The following is a 15,608-nucleotide window of genomic DNA, read 5'->3' on the forward strand; positions in this document are numbered from 1 at the left end:
AGATCATGTAAAAAGCTAAAATAAAACACTAGCAAAATGCTAGAAATAAATAAAAAAAAAGATGATGCCATACATCATCCTCTAAACTTAGCATTTTAGTTTTTAAAAACATAGATCTATTGTAAAATGCTTAATCTACTGAGGTTAAACAGGTTGTGTATTCCTACACAGATTATCTCTGATGAAATTGCATTTGATAGGTATGAGATTATACCACATCCATTCCTAGACCTCTAGCCACTGCAGTCAGAGCTCTAACAGCCCCTGATGGCCCACCGGGCAGGGCCTCTTCTTCTGGATCCCCACTGACTTCAGTCACAGTGTTCAACACACAATACACAGATGTTTCATCACCTTTTAATCCACTGCCGTCAGTACACTCCAGGAGCTCTGAGGTTGAGGAAGATGAGGAAGGAGACGAGGCTGAGGAAGAGTGTTGGGGAGTGCTATTGCCGCTGTCGGGATGCACTATGGGCTCCTTGGAGTGATTGGTTGAACCAGAGACCTTACGAGGGGTGCGTTTTTCAGCCATGTTTTTGATCAACTCTTCTGTAACCTCTACAGTCTCATAACGCACCATGTTGAGCCGCAGATAGCCATCCTCATCCTTCTTGTACCTGTTCAACAAGCAATTTTTAGTACACAAAGGCAAATTAATAGCTCAGAAGAAATTAAATACACTTGAAGATACTATTAATTGCATACCTAAAACGGGAGTGTCCAGATGGCCATTTGAGTTGATGCTTCTTTCGAAGGTGGAGGGTGAGAGTGTAACACCAAGAGAAGGTCTTGTCACAAAGGTGACACTTATACCTCGGAACCATGTTGTCCTATAGCAGACAGATCTCATACATTATTTTAAGGTAAGAATAAAAAGGGAAAACCATGAAAAACATGTTCATTACTCACAATAAAATCTAAAATGTGTATGTGTAAAAGATGATTAACAATTGAACACATCAACACAAAAAAAAGTAAACAAATGAATCATTTTTAAAATGTATACAAGTGAAAAGGTCAGTAAGTGAAAAAAAAGCAGAAATACAAAGCTTATTATTAAAGCACTAAAATAAATCAGTAGAAAATATTTTGATTTGAGCTGAACAAGTGCATAAACTTGTAAATGTAAAAAAAAAAAAAAAAAAAAACACCTGGTTATGTGTTACCGACACAATTAAGTCTTTAAGATGTGGCAAAATTATTTCCTGTAATAATCAACATTTTGAATCAAATGCGGTCAACAGAGCTCAAAACGGTTCCTTTAAACATGAAACATGGCTGGGGTCATGGCACCCTCTGCTGCTGGCTGACCTCATGTACTCGTCTGTAGTGCTGGCTCATGGTGTGTGCCATGCGTGAAGAGTATCCACAGCCCTCTACTGTGCAGCGGTACGCTGCTCCCTCATTGTGTGTTTCCATGTGTCTCCGCAGATCATGCTGGTTCTTAAAGCTAAAAGGAAGGAGTCAAACCATTAAATGTAAGAAATGTATTCTTCAGTACTTCACTGAGTGTATATGGACAGTGTGCAAACTCTGAGCAGCCACCTGCTCTCACAGAAGTCACATGGGAAGGGCCTCTCATCGCAGTGACGGAATTTGATGTGGATCTTCAGGGTGGAAAGGGACGTGCAGGTCATGTCACAGAGAGGACATTTGATATGATTCACTGCAAAAAAGACAAACAAAAAAAAGGTAGAAGAAACTGAGGATTATATATAACACAACTGACACTACTGAATGTAAACAAAGCTGAGCTGAATAAAGACATTATTAATACTGTTATTTTCCATCTTTTTTCCATGTCTATCTTTAGTATTTTCAATAATATTCAATAATTCAACTGTATTCATAAATGAGGCAGTCCATTTGTTTTGTTGTTTGTTTTTGCTGTTCATTTGTACCTTTTATTCTTTCTGTCTGTTTAACAATACTTTAAAACCATTAATAAAATAATTAAAAAATACTGTAATTTTCGTGTTCATTACTGTGAAGCTGTTTTGAAACAATCTGTACTGAATAAAGCACTATATAAATAAATATGACATGACATACGAAGCATCTTTAAATAACAAAACTATTTTTCAGATGTCTATTTTTATGAAGCATCCTAAATTTAGGGATGCATGACATTCTACCTAATAATCATAAGTTGATAATTATTTTCATCCTATAGCTGATATAAAAATGTCATACTATTTTTCCTTAAATAAAAAATAAATACAGCACAATGAAACTAAAATATATATTTTAGAATTACATTATAATGTACATTACATTATAATGTAATGTAAAATCAGGAAATGTGCATGCACAATTTCATATCCAATAAATTTAAAAGGGGTCATGACTTGAGAAATCTAATTTTCCTTGACCTTTTGACGTTGTTGTACTATAAAAACATCCTGTAAGTTTAAGAGCTCAAAACTCGCTCGTTAGTCCAAAAACAGCTTTTATTGAAACCGAGCTCTGAAAATGAATCATTTCAGATTTTGCCATTTTAATGACGTAAGTGCAGTGAAAGACCACCTCAGACCACAGTAAACACTTTTACTGTAAGACACCGATCTGACAGAATTACCACAACATCTTAGTAACTGTGTTCATTCTAATGCTTAATCTGCGATCACTTCTATGTAATGAATTATGTACAGTCAAATGTTCTTTGTCTCAAAATCATTTATTGCTGTTTATGCGTCAGCAAATCAAGCCAGTGACTACTACACACTGTTTCTCTAAGTAGCATGAAAATACTGTTATTTAAATTGTAATTAAATTATATACAGAAAACGATAAAATAACGTTCCGTTAATAATTGCTGAAGCTGTCAATCACAGTGCAAATTTATTATCAATTACGCAGTCTAGCCTTCACAATGAATCTCTTAATAAAAATCAGGTTTGCATTGGTAGTTAATATAAACCCATTCGTGAAAGCACTAAACTTTCACCCTTCCAACAGAGCACTCAAATCAGAGAAGAGGCAGAATATGCCTTTATTTGAACACTGACATCTTATGTAAAAATCATAGTAACATTATAAGTGCACCTCTTATGCATAAAAAAAAAAAAAGAAAATACAATTTTTTTTTTTTTTTTATGCAGTTCAAGACACCTTTAAATCCCTGTCAGCCAGTAACTGATATGGTATTGATATATTGTCTATCCCTGTCTCAAAAGTTTAAAATTACTTATCAAGCTTTAACTCACCATGCTGACGAACATGGTCTCTCAGAAGCCTCTCGTTGGCAAATGCTTTGTCACAATGTCCACATGTAAGAGAATCTGTAATAAAACGTCTTTATAAAACAACTACAGACTTAAGTGATATTTAATGGACATTCTTAAACATCAGTTTCTATATGGTCAGCGAGTGAAGAGAAACCATTCTAAATAAACTGACCTTCTGGTTCTGCTTGTCTCTGGATATGGTCAAAGAACTTGGTATTGCTGGAGAACATACAGCCGCAGGTGGGGCAAGCGACCAGCCGCTCCTGTGTGTGACTGCGCAGATGCTCACGTAGGCGGTACTTGATTTTAAAGAAAGCATCACAGCCTGCAAAAAAAAGCAAAAATGTTTGACATAGGAACATTTGAAACACTGGTGGAACCTTCCTGCTTTCAGCGCCTACCTGACCAGCTGCAGAAGAGAGCCTGCTGTCGATCAGGAAGGGGCTGGAGCTCAGTGCAGTGTGCATGCATGTCAACATGACGGTAGAACCACTCAGGGTTATTAAAGGAGCTCTGATAAAGCAAAATAAATAAATAATAGATAAACTCATTATAGTACGTCTAAGTTAAAGGACTATTTCATCCAAAAATGAACATTTCCTGAAAATATAGTCAACCTCAGGCCCTCCAAGATGTAGATGAGCTAGCTTCTTCATCAGAACATTTTGTAGAAATTTAGTATTATATTCAATTCAAGTTTATTTGCATGGCGCTTTTTACGATACAAATTATTGCACAGCAACTTTACAGAAAATTAAGTTTCTACAATATTTAGTAGTACCGTAGCTTATAAGTGGTGACTGTCAGTTTATGTGCATATGACAGGAATTTTCAGAAAAATGAATACTTGCTTAATATTATGGATAATATTATTTGCTCACCAATGGATCCTTTGATGCAAATGGGTGAGATAAAAAAATAACATGTTCATCTTTCATTTTATACCCTCAGTTCGGGCCAAAATACCTTTACATAATCCATAATAACATTTCATCCAGTGGAGAAAGTCCATCCCCTGTTGTCCTTTCAAATCAAAATCCACGAACATATTTATTTAGGACTGATTTTGTTTGCATTCGGCACTTAAAATGTGCATATTTCTCTAATGATTCAGACGTGACCGAATTATTTTCACTTGAGAAATCAATATTATAGATGGAGGACTTGATGGGTTGGAGTCGTGTGGATTACTTGTAGATTACTGTGAGGTTTTTATCAGCTGTTTGGACCTTCATTTTGACAGCGCCCATTCACTGCAGAGGATACAATGCTGAGCAAGTGATTTCTCCAAATCTGTTACTATGAAGAAAAAGAAATTACCTACATAATGGATGGCCTGAGCACATTTTCAGCATTTTTCAATTTTTGGTACACTATTCCTTTAAAGTAAAACAGAAATCAATATGCTACAACACTAACATCACAGTGCTGCCACTGACAGACGAATCCCTCAGAGACATCCGGGACTAGGCTGCTGCTGTGAAGGTCCTGAGTGCAACTAGGCAGTTCGGGGTGGGACTCGAGAAGCTGAGTCCCAATGTGTTTCAGCTTGCTGTGGAAGATGTGGAAATGGGCATGAGCGATCAGCTCACTTTGGCTTCCCATCGCCAGGAACTCACAGCCCCTCCATAAACACGGATAATCCTCTATAACAGATATCAGACAAAATCATCCTAATACATATGCACTGACTACAATTTAAAACCAATTCAAATGTTGTCACAGACATTGCATTAAAGATCTGCCTTATTTGCCTACTTATGCATGCATTACAATGCCCTACCCAGTTCCTCCATTGCATCTCCTTCCCCAAGATGCTCTTTGAGATGTAGAGACATATGATCACTCAACTCCTCCATGCTTGGACTCTTGAAAGTGCATGATGCCCACTCGCATGCCACCACTATTTTGGAGACATTTCTTCTTTTTGCCATCGTTACCTTTGAGAAAGATAACAACTACATCAATAAAAGGTTTCAGAATACTAAAGATAGTGGATTTGGTAATGACAACACTCGTACCGTGCCTTTAAAACAATTACAAGACGTCAGCTCGTGTGATGTAAACAAACGTTTAATTGCTCGTGATGTAAACAAGGTCGAGTGCTTGTTGTTTACCTCACCCTACACATACTAACAAACCTCAGTACAACACCGTGATACACCATAGAGGTTATGAATGATTAAAGTCACTTACTACGATGTTAATGAGTCACGGGTTGGTTTGAGGATCCGTAGCTAGTTCAGTCTTATTAACTGGTGAAGACTCAGAAGCGCGAGCACACGTTCAGGCATCAATGTAAAGGAAACTCACATAGTCTTAAAATATACTGAGAAACTGCACTCTGTTCTTTAAAACTGCTTCGTTGTTTGGAAAAGTTAATTGCCTATAACTTAATGTCCGTTGAGCGGAGAGAGAAACGCGCGTGATTTGTTTGTTTGAGAGGATGGAGAAGCTCGTGACGTGTGTTTCCGTGTCAGAGACAAAATAAAAGCCTGCCTGAATCCTTCTGCTGACATGGGGAATTACAGAAATGTTCGAGTAAATAAAGCTTTACAACTGTGTTGAAGTGCAATGCAATATATTTGGACAGAACAAGAAGAAACATATATTATGCAATTATTAGTAGTATTACAGGAGTTCAAAGACATAAAATTAATAAAATAATAATTCAAATATGATCAGAAGTAGTTGGATTAAAAAATGTGACATTTGTGTGCTGTTCTCTAACTTTATAGCTGGGATGTTGTACATTTGAATGAGTTTTACATTAAGAGTTCAGTGGAACCTCAGTGTAATAATATTTTTTAATTTGAAGCTACATTGTCTTCATTTTCACTAAACCACACCCAGACAGTATTCGTGCAGTGACTTGAATTAGCCAACACTATGCAGAGCTGGGGCCTTGAATTATTTATTGAATTTTGTGAGGATGACTGAGTCGCTGCTTGGAGCCCTGTGCATCTGCAATGTTTCTTTTCTGACAATGACAGCCGGCAGCACCACCATCCCCATCTGTTTTTAAAGTGTAAGATTCTTAGATTCTTTTAGTTTTATCAATAGCATCACATAAATGAGTTTATTATGTCTCTTAAATATGTATATATATATATATATATATATATAGTGGATCAGTTTTTCACTAGTGTGCTTCAGCCATATGTAGAAAATTCCCTTAAGTCAAAGAACCAGTTTTTTATGTGGACATATATATGAATATATATAGTATAGTATAGAGATATATTTGTTTTAAATAAATAATGACAATTTCCTGTTATTTTAAAAGATTTATATTGCATGAGGCCCTTTTCCATTAAAGCATGATGCCACAAGATTTATCATCCATGAAATTGCGAAGTCACAAACCACATTGCAAATATATTGCTTTAATGATTTTAATCAGTTTCATTCAATGCAAGCTCACACACAACACAAGCACATCACACTTAGAATTATCACTTGGACATCTGATGGCCCTGTGTTGCTCAATGTACAGGCACTACTGTTATGGAAAGCATAGCTTGAGGATAGCACCTAGAATAGTGTGTTCAGCACGTGTAGGACAACCCAGGAGGAGCTCCGGACCAAGAGGCTGGAGATTTACACTGAGAGGGCTCTCACCGCTCCGGACCAGATCGAGTCAGAATGATGATTAACATACAGATGACAATGAAGGGCATACTTCTGTCTGTCAATCACATGGACGTCAGCTGTATGCTTAGCAGCATTCTTCCCGATTTAATCATCCATATTACAGCATATGCAAGGAAAGCAGGCAGTTTTAGGTTTACATCAGTAAATTCTCTTATTACATAGCATGGTGCATATGAGAGCACATCTGAATGTTGCTTTATTGAGAGTAGAGCAAGCTAACCTTAAATATGTCTCCATAGCATAAAGCTCTACACTATATGGTAACAATAACACTTTAACCTGTTAACTGTCACCCCGTCCCGTATACGGGACGCCTACGTTGACTATACTATATTACAATCAAATCTAATCTAATCCTGACAAACTATATATCGTTGGAAAGGTTCAAGACTCCCAAATATATATTTTTCCAATATTATTTGTTAAAAATTATGTAGGAAAAGTAATAGATTAATTTATGACAAGAGTGCACCCTCAGAAATCTACATTACAAAATGAGTTTTGACCTTTGTTTAAAAAAAAGACTTCCTCGTTGCCTTTTTCTCTATCATGTTTTAGAAATCATCAGAAGTTATATATCACTTGAAAACATAAAATCTCAAAATTCATCCTTTAAAACCCATTTTAAAATCAGACATTGCATTACCATGTAAATGGCACATCAAAATCATGTTACAAAATGTTTTCAGTCATGAATTATAAAAATTTAGGTTTGTATCATGCACATTCAAGTCTATCTTCAAAAACGTGAGTGACAGTTAAGGGGTTAAGAGAGACCATTCCTTAGTTTTTTTTATAAAATGACTGGCACTGTTGTCGAAAGATCTTAAATACTCTTTTTTGATTCTTAAAAGTTAAGCTGGATCGTGTTCATTTGTTAAACATGGTACTCTTGTTGACTTGTGAGGCTCCTAATTGCTAATTTCAAGTGTAACACTGCCACACAACCTTTAAACATGCAGTTTAAGATGTTAAGACGTTCTAGCGTTCATTGTTGACCATTTGTGAGGAAGACAACATTGTTATAATCCAAATGTGTAATGACAAATATTAGATCTTAGTGTATGAGCAATGCTATTGGTGCATTTAATTAGAGTGGTTCATATACTTTAAATAAAGTCCATATCACATTGAATTAGATTGCATGAAAGAAAAGACCCTTATTTTTGCACTAAATATTTTTGAATGCAAGAAAAAGCAAAAACCTTATTTTATATAATAAGGCATTTGGCTGTTTGCTCAGAGGCAGCATGCAACAAGGATCCATGAATCATCTTTGCCACAGAGAACGCTATTAATGTATATGGAAAGGGAACAGACACAGGCCAAAAGCAAAGATAGATTCATAATAGACTGGACATTGGCCACACAGTCAAGACAAATCGAGCAGACAAACCTTGTTCCACTACAATACGTAGGTAACGACACCATCAGTCAGGCCATTAGAGTAAGGTCATGAACAAGGGGATGAGAGTCCACTATTCCATATTATGGCCTCCTCAACCCCCCCAAACACAAAAATGCACTTAATCTTTTGTCTCGGCTAGTCTGTTGATCATTTCTTTGCTTTTCTTAGTGACCCCTCCTTCTGGCTTTGGCTCCCGGTTGCTCACTGAGGTTTTCTTCTTGGCAGCTTGACTCCCAGGGATTGGCTTCTCCTTTGATTTTTTCACTGTTTTGCTATGGCTTGTTGTCTTTTTTGGCTTGGAAAGCAATATATTATGCCTCTCCACCTATAGAAAAAATATTAGACAATTTTACATTATTTCAAACTGATATTTACATACATACAGTACATTATATATATACTATTCCTGTATATAACTATTCCTGTTTGTTTTTAAAAAGTAAACACGAAAAATAAAAATGCTTTACTTTTACCATATACACTACAATTCAAAAGTTTGGGGTCAGTAAAATGTATTGATTGATTGACTGGTTGATTGATTGACTGATTTACTGAAAGAAAACTTTTATCAAGCACGTTGATAAAAAGTGACATTTCTATTTCAAAAATTCAAAAGATTTCTATTTCATTTGAACTTTCTATTCATCAAATAATCCTGTAAAAATATTGCATGGAAAAATGACATCATTAGAATGATTTCTGAAGGATTGTGGGACACTGAAGACTGCAGTAATTGCAGCGGAAAAATTCAGTTTTGCATCACAGGAATAAACTGCATTTTAAATTGAAAACAGTTACTTTGAATAATAACAATAATTCACAATATTACTGTTTTACTATATCTTTGATCAAATAAATGCAACCTTGTTGGACATAAGAGACTTAAAGCATTAAAAAAAATAATTTTTTAAGTTTTTAAAAAAGTGTTCAAATAAGTTTTTGAACAGTAGTGTAATGTAATTTGTCATTTTTACCCACAAACCTTAAGCACTCATACTTTCTGAGGGCCACAGAATTAGGAAACAAATAAATAAACAGGAAAAGTGTGTAATTTACAGTCATAACACAATCACTGGCCCTCCAGTGCACACTGTACATTTACAATGATGTCAATAAAATATTTTAGAAAATGTGAATCATGATTCAATTAGTACTGTGGCATCCAAGTTAGTATCTCATGACAGAAATACGTGTTAGGATGTGATTGTGGACCTTGAATGTGCTAAATGCAGATGATGTGTTTAAAACAAAATGTAATTTGTTCTACATACTCAAAAAAAGAGATGCAGTCATTTGTGATGAAAGCTTGTGTTTAAGCCAAGTCCTTTAAAGCAAGCTATCAAAATGTGTCACAAAGGTTATATAGCATATATAATATGTGACTAGTTTACCTTCACTTTCCAATTATAGAAGATTTCTGCTATTTTGCAAGGTTTCCATATTCTAGCAATGTTGTGCTTCATTCAAATGCCTTGCACAATAGCATTACCACAGTGATCAATGTGAGCTTAGTTTTGATACTAATGGAGTGGAGCCCTATTAGTATCTCTTGGCACTCAACCACTTCTGCTCCATGTTTCTGAAGCCAGTAACCTTGCACAAATCATTTATATTCACTTGCAATGCAAACCAAAGAGAGCCCCTCTTGATAGTGAAGATACTATTGTTTCATGCAAAAGAAAAAAAACAGTGTTTAGAAAATCCTCATTGTAAAGGGATTAAATCAGCATTGGTCCCACTGAGGATCTCTGTGATGGGGCAGCTGTATGGTGAAATACTCTAGATCCATGCTGTCCAAAAGAATCACTGAACACACCTGACTACAGAACAGAGCTGCTGTCACTGTCAGAACAGTCCTATGAGAGTGAGAGAGGGAGGGGCTACATCAACACATTACATGCACAACACTAAAAAACGGTCCTTGTTTAACATATTTGCTTTTACTTAAAAAGGAATCATTTGACCCAAAATGAAAAATCTATTATTTTTATTTCCAAACTAGTATTACTTTTTTCTGTGTAAGACGACTCAATAAATTTTGAAGAATGTACTACTCAGGACACAAACCTTAATCTAGAAATCTTAATTCTTTACTTAAGGTGCTGTATGTAGGATTGACACAGAGTGGTTGAACTAGGTATTGCAGTCCAAATTCAAAATATTGGAGAGGGTTTTTTTTCACCCGTCCCCTCCTCCTCAGACTTGACACAGGAACAGGAACGAGGGCACTTGACGATGAATGAAATGAAATACACTGTTTTCTGCCAAATGGCAACCCGGGTGCCGAGATACAATTGGGTGAACTGTCAGTGGGCGAGTTTCACAAACAAAAACAGAGACCGACATTCAGGCCCGGAAAGCACATTTTCAAAAGAGAATAACTGCCTGTAGCATTCTTTTTCAGATAAACAAGTATGTTAACTTAGCATGTTTCTTAAATATCTGCGAACATATTATGGTTTAGTAGAGTCAAACTTACATACAGCACCTTTAATATTCAAAATTTTTTAATGATAGAGATTCTGAGTAATAAAGCACCTGATGTCCGCTCCATGAACAAATCGTTCTTTAAAGAAATAGTTCACCCAAAAATGAACATATTTACTCAGCCACAGGACATCCATGATTTAGACATTTTTAAAATTGGAACAGATTTGGAGAAATTTGGAAGTTTCTTACAAATGCACAGGTTTTCACAGTTTTTCTGTTGTGTGGATTACTTGTGGATTATTGTGATGTTTTTTTCAGCTGTTTGGACTCTCATTTTGACGGCACCCATTCACTACGCCACTTTTTGTATTTTTAAGATGGAAAGTCCCATGGGGGTTAATGGCATGGCAAATAGCAACCAGTACAATTCTTCAAAACGTCTCCTAAGAAAATAAGTCATACAGTCAGTGATGTTATTGTTAACTAAAACTATTAAACATTTTTCATTAATTAAAATAAAGTTGAAATATAACAAAATTAAAGTAAAATATTAGATGAAAAACGTAAAAATAAACAATTGGAAATTTTGCCTCCACAACTAACTGAAATATAAGTTTAGATTGAAGTACTAAAAATACTTAAAACTAAAATTAAAACAAAAAATAATAAAAATTACAAAAGCACATTAATTACTTAGAATTAAAACTGAAAAGAACTATAACAGTTTACAAATAATACTAAAATAGCACTGCATGGAGTGTTATGGGGGTAAATTAACGGATGAACTATCCCTTCAAGACTTCGTTTTTCTATCTCAGAACTGATAGGATTAGAGTGACAGATGTTAGAGCCTCATATTAATTAAATATTTCTGAAAAATTCATAATCTTGCATTACAATTTCACCTCTCACAGTATAATTAAGTTTCTGATGATAGCCCTCATATCTGAAATTATTGAGTTCATCACTATGGTAATAAAACATGGCACCTGAGAAAGCATCCTACCTTGCTGGACTCTTTGCTTGGTTCACTGTACAGACTTCGTATCCGACGGCGATCCAGCAGCTTGTTGTCTGTGGCATGAGGCTTGACCTGCTCTCCTTTAAATGTGGCACTGTAACTGGTCTCCTGGTAGGTCTTCTCCTCCACTAGGAGTTTGTACTGAGATTTCGCTTTGATGGGTTTCACTGGTTTGACATCTCTGTAAGCCTTGAACTCCCTCCTGGAGAAACACAGAAATTTTGTAAATTAATCTTAGGCTTAAATAACTATACATATCATAGCGTAATCAAAACTGGTTTATGGTTCATTGTCAGAAAATTAAAACAAATAACACGACTAAAGATAACAGATCAGCAACCATGAGGTAGTTTATATGCTTTATTTAAATAACAACTAAAATTGAGATACAGACCTATTTAAAGAGAGTAAAGTCAATATTCAGCATAATTACCCAACCAAAACAGATGCCTTGTAAAGAAATCAGGACAAACTAATTAGGACATTGAGGTATTGTATTACAGCTTCATGCAGAGAGAGTGTGCACAAAATGATATGAAAACTCAAGAATGACTTGACATATTTTGGTGTAAAAAAAAAAAAGCCTCAGACATCCACTTAAGAGGAAATTACACTGGTGACTCTGGTGATATTTTTCAAAGACTGGATCTAAATCTTATATCTTATGATTAGATAAGGCTACCTTCGCTGCAGTGATCTGATATTCTGAATCTTGGTTTATAGAAAAGGTACCCAATAATCAGATAATATAAAAATGAGGGGTTTTCAATGCCAATTGAAAATAGAATATACAGAATTACAGCCCCCAAAAAGGGAGCTGATTTTGGGTACATTATCAATTTGATCATAATAATAAGAATTCCTTACATTTATATAGCACTTTTCTGGGCACTCAAAGCACTTTACATAAACAGGGGGAATCTCCTCAACCACCACCAGTCATTCAACCCGTTCTCATCAATATGTGTATAAATAACACGACTTTACACTCTCCAATTGCGTGTAATGCATACATGGTAATCAGAAAATAGAGTTTTAAGAACAGCTGACACAGTTGAAATGAGCATATATTGACTGTTATATTTTTAAATAGTAAGATCTAGGAAACAGGATTACAAATAAAGTTGCTGATAAAATGCAGACACATAATACAACAATTAAATGAAAGCAAAAGAATGATGCACACAAAACTGCTGAAATGAACAGTTTCATATAATATTTACTAAAAATTCATATTTTTCATTAAAATATATGTTAAAATTTCTCTAGACATGAATTGTATGTCACTAGCAGGCAATATGACCAGGTTTACATGACAATGACAAAATTCATCAAAATGAAACAGATTTGTATTATATCTACCTATATGAACTTCCAGATGTGACTTCCTCCTTAATCTGCCTGTTGACAACATCTGCAGCAGACCTCCTCTTTCCCTCCACAGGAACATCTTGCTGCATTTTGATCCCCTCTGACACATGCTCTTTTTTGTCTAACTTCTTTCTCCTTTCTTTACTCTCTTTTTCGTGCTGTTTTTCTTCAATCTCACATTTTTCCACACCGGTCTCAACCTCTGAAGTGGCCTGCTCCTGTTTGGAGAACTTGCTCTCCGCCTTACAAGGTGCAGCAGGAGTGGGTTGTTTGGGAATCCACGGATGATCTCCTCTTCTCGGAACGGGCCACGGTTTGTAATCTTTTTGGTACTGAGTCAAGTTGTTGAAAGGGGTCTTTGATGGCTGATACTCGTTTCTGGGTTTGCAGCTTCGTTCCGGACGCACACTCCATGCTTTGAAATCCTGGCGCATCACAGAAGCGCCTGAGCCGTCTTGAGATGCTGCTGCTGTGGCATCAGCTGCGGCGGGAGTCGCTCTGGTCGACGCCTCGTGATGAGCGCCATGGGCAGCCTGAGATTCTGTGATGACCGGCTTTTGTGATATTAATGGTTTGGGTTGAGGGTGCAGATGTTGCACCTCGGCCACATCTGAATACTTCGTGTATACCAGAGGCACTGCAATGTCACCTTTGTCCAACTCACTCCAGAAGCGGTTGATGCAGCAAGCCCTGGTGATACAGGGCCATGCCATGATCGATAACGACGAGGCGAAGGCTTGAATCTTACGAGAAACGATTCAGAAATGAGGACCACAACGCATACAATCTTTTTTTTTTTTTTTTAATCAGAACAACGATGCTATTTCCCTTAAAATAAGAGAAATCCGTTCAGATTGTAGATATACCCTGTATCGTAGCGCACGCGCTTGCGCACTTCTCTCGGCGAGTAATTTCGACGCGCTTGTTTTCTCTGTTACGGATGTACATTAAAGATTTCTTTACAGAAACGACACCGTCCACAGGCGACTCCGTTGACAGCTGTATGACAAGACACCGCCCTAGTTCCCGTGTTTCCTCGGAAATCGCTCGTGGTCTGCGGAGTGAACCATCACCTGCAGCCGTCAGCGTCTGTCCAGCATCGGGTGGAGACGCCGCTCGTTTAACCATTTCAAGACTGGAACACATCCATATCCACCCACGACTTAAACCATTTCTACCAGCGAACGCTACACGTTTTTGGGACTTGTTGATCTGAAGACCGGTTCATAACATATTACATATAAGGGTCTAAAATTAGTTGTTGGTGTATTTTACAGCTGTGAACTATAAAAACATATAATACAGATACAACTGCTATAAACAATATTTAAAACGTCTATTATTGATTTATTATTGAGATACATTTTTTTTTTAATTGAGCACATGTGATGTGCTAAAGGGACAACGGTGTCGATTTTAACAAAATATATTACTGAATAAATTAAAAACACTTACATGTACAAAACATCCCCACACGTATAGACGGTTTCATCGGGCGCACGCGCCTGGACCTAAGTTAACTTCCGGTCTGTGTTGTGTATATTGGTCTGCCTAGCGGTGCCGTCTACAAACGCAGTTAAAGTCAAGGTGATGAGTAGACTGAAGTTGGGCTCAGATGGTTGTGCTGCGGGATGTGTTCTCCATACATTTATTTCTTTTTGGAGACTCGCCACAATTTTAAAACTGATCGATTTTCAAAAAGGCTTCGTTGAATAAACATGAGTAACGTTACACTGCACGTTTAATAATAATAATAATTCCGTACATTTATATGTTTAAATATCAAAACGAGGCACAGGTGTTTTTATATCGCTGTATTTCTGATGGAAGACTTGCGTGTTATATGCCTGATAAAGCAGCGTTTGAGCGTACCAGCTCTGCTTTGTTTAACAGCTGTTACTGGGGAAACCTCTATTTCTCGCGCTTTATGTCTGTGCTTTAAAACATCTCCTGCTGGCAAAGAATGAATAAGCATTTTCATTAAGTCCTCCTGATCCACGCAGCAAACATATTTTGTTTGTTATGAAAAAATATCTACTCTAGAGGGACTTGGCTGTTGTTATTGATTCTATTTGGAAGTCTACCGGAAGTTAAGTTAGGTCCGCAAAAGCGCGCATGCGCAGTAACATTTGTTTATGTTGTTACCGTTGAAACCGTCTATATGCAAAATATATGTCATGTACAATATCAAATTATGATATTGTATCGTTTGCAACTTTTTATTATGCGTTATGGGCCAATTAAACATGACATGCATGTATGGTTTTAAAATCTGGGGTGGATATCGGAACCACCCTGCATGAATGAAGCTACATCTACTTTTATTTTGTTCTTTTCATTCTTACATGGGTACAACATACCATCTAGTGGTGCCTGCATTGATGGCAGCATGTGTTGCATGTGGATATGTGTTTGTAACCCATGGGGTGGAGCCCAGTCAGCTCAGTGCAGTGATGCTGTCAGTGCTCTGCATCTAACTTACATTGCATCCACAATG

General features: G+C 36.5%; 2 protein-coding genes across 4 annotated transcripts; both read right to left on the reverse strand.

The window, feature by feature from the left end:
- On the reverse strand, positions 1-5,705 carry LOC132122802 (histone H4 transcription factor-like). Of its 2 annotated transcripts, none has more exons than XM_059533219.1 (10): positions 5,424-5,705; positions 5,011-5,167; positions 4,647-4,873; positions 3,629-3,740; positions 3,400-3,552; positions 3,207-3,281; positions 1,546-1,666; positions 1,312-1,450; positions 706-830; positions 1-617 (listed from the first exon to the last, which is right to left on the reverse strand). In XM_059533219.1, exons 2-10 carry the CDS (start codon positions 5,159-5,161, stop codon positions 209-211), a joined length of 1,512 nt encoding a protein of 503 aa, XP_059389202.1. In that variant the 5' UTR covers positions 5,162-5,167; positions 5,424-5,705; the 3' UTR covers positions 1-208. The 2 variants fall into 2 exon arrangements, with proteins under 2 accessions (XP_059389202.1, XP_059389203.1); XM_059533220.1 differs by lacking the exon at positions 5,424-5,705 and adding an exon at positions 5,249-5,376.
- Positions 5,706-7,653: 1,948 nt separating this feature from the next.
- LOC132122803 (microtubule-associated protein 6-like) lies at positions 7,654-14,217 on the reverse strand. 2 transcript variants are annotated; one of them, XM_059533221.1, is made up of 3 exons: positions 13,103-14,217; positions 11,726-11,942; positions 7,654-8,614 (listed from the first exon to the last, which is right to left on the reverse strand). In XM_059533221.1, the coding sequence occupies exons 1-3, from the start codon at positions 13,822-13,824 to the stop codon at positions 8,408-8,410; spliced, it is 1,146 nt and encodes a 381-aa protein (XP_059389204.1). In that variant the 5' UTR covers positions 13,825-14,217; the 3' UTR covers positions 7,654-8,407. The 2 variants fall into 2 exon arrangements, with proteins under 2 accessions (XP_059389204.1, XP_059389205.1); XM_059533222.1 differs by lacking the exon at positions 7,654-8,614 and adding an exon at positions 9,242-10,145.
- Positions 14,218-15,608: the final 1,391 nt, after the last annotated feature.

Source organism: Carassius carassius, chromosome 41 (assembly GCF_963082965.1).
Source record: "Carassius carassius chromosome 41, fCarCar2.1, whole genome shotgun sequence".
Classification (NCBI taxonomy): domain Eukaryota; kingdom Metazoa; phylum Chordata; class Actinopteri; order Cypriniformes; family Cyprinidae; genus Carassius; species Carassius carassius.

Excerpts from the sequence above, each read along its gene's own strand:
- LOC132122802 (XM_059533219.1), bottom strand. The coding sequence starts at position 5,161 with ATGGCAAAAAGAAGAAATGTCTCCAAAATAGTGGTGGCATGCGAGTGG. Across the intron at positions 3,553-3,628 it reads TCTCTTCTGCAGCTGGTCAG|GCTGTGATGCTTTCTTTAAA; the intron begins GTAGGCGCTGAA and ends TTTTTTTTGCAG. Across the intron at positions 1,451-1,545 it reads TGTGACTTCTGTGAGAGCAG|CTTTAAGAACCAGCATGATC; the intron begins GTGGCTGCTCAG and ends CCTTCCTTTTAG.
- LOC132122803 (XM_059533221.1), bottom strand. The coding sequence starts at position 13,824 with ATGGCATGGCCCTGTATCACCAGGGCTTGCTGCATCAACCGCTTCTGG. Across the intron at positions 11,943-13,102 it reads ACATCTGGAAGTTCATATAG|GAGGGAGTTCAAGGCTTACA; the intron begins GTAGATATAATA and ends GTGTTTCTCCAG. Across the intron at positions 8,615-11,725 it reads CAAGCAAAGAGTCCAGCAAG|GTGGAGAGGCATAATATATT; the intron begins GTAGGATGCTTT and ends TTTTTTCTATAG.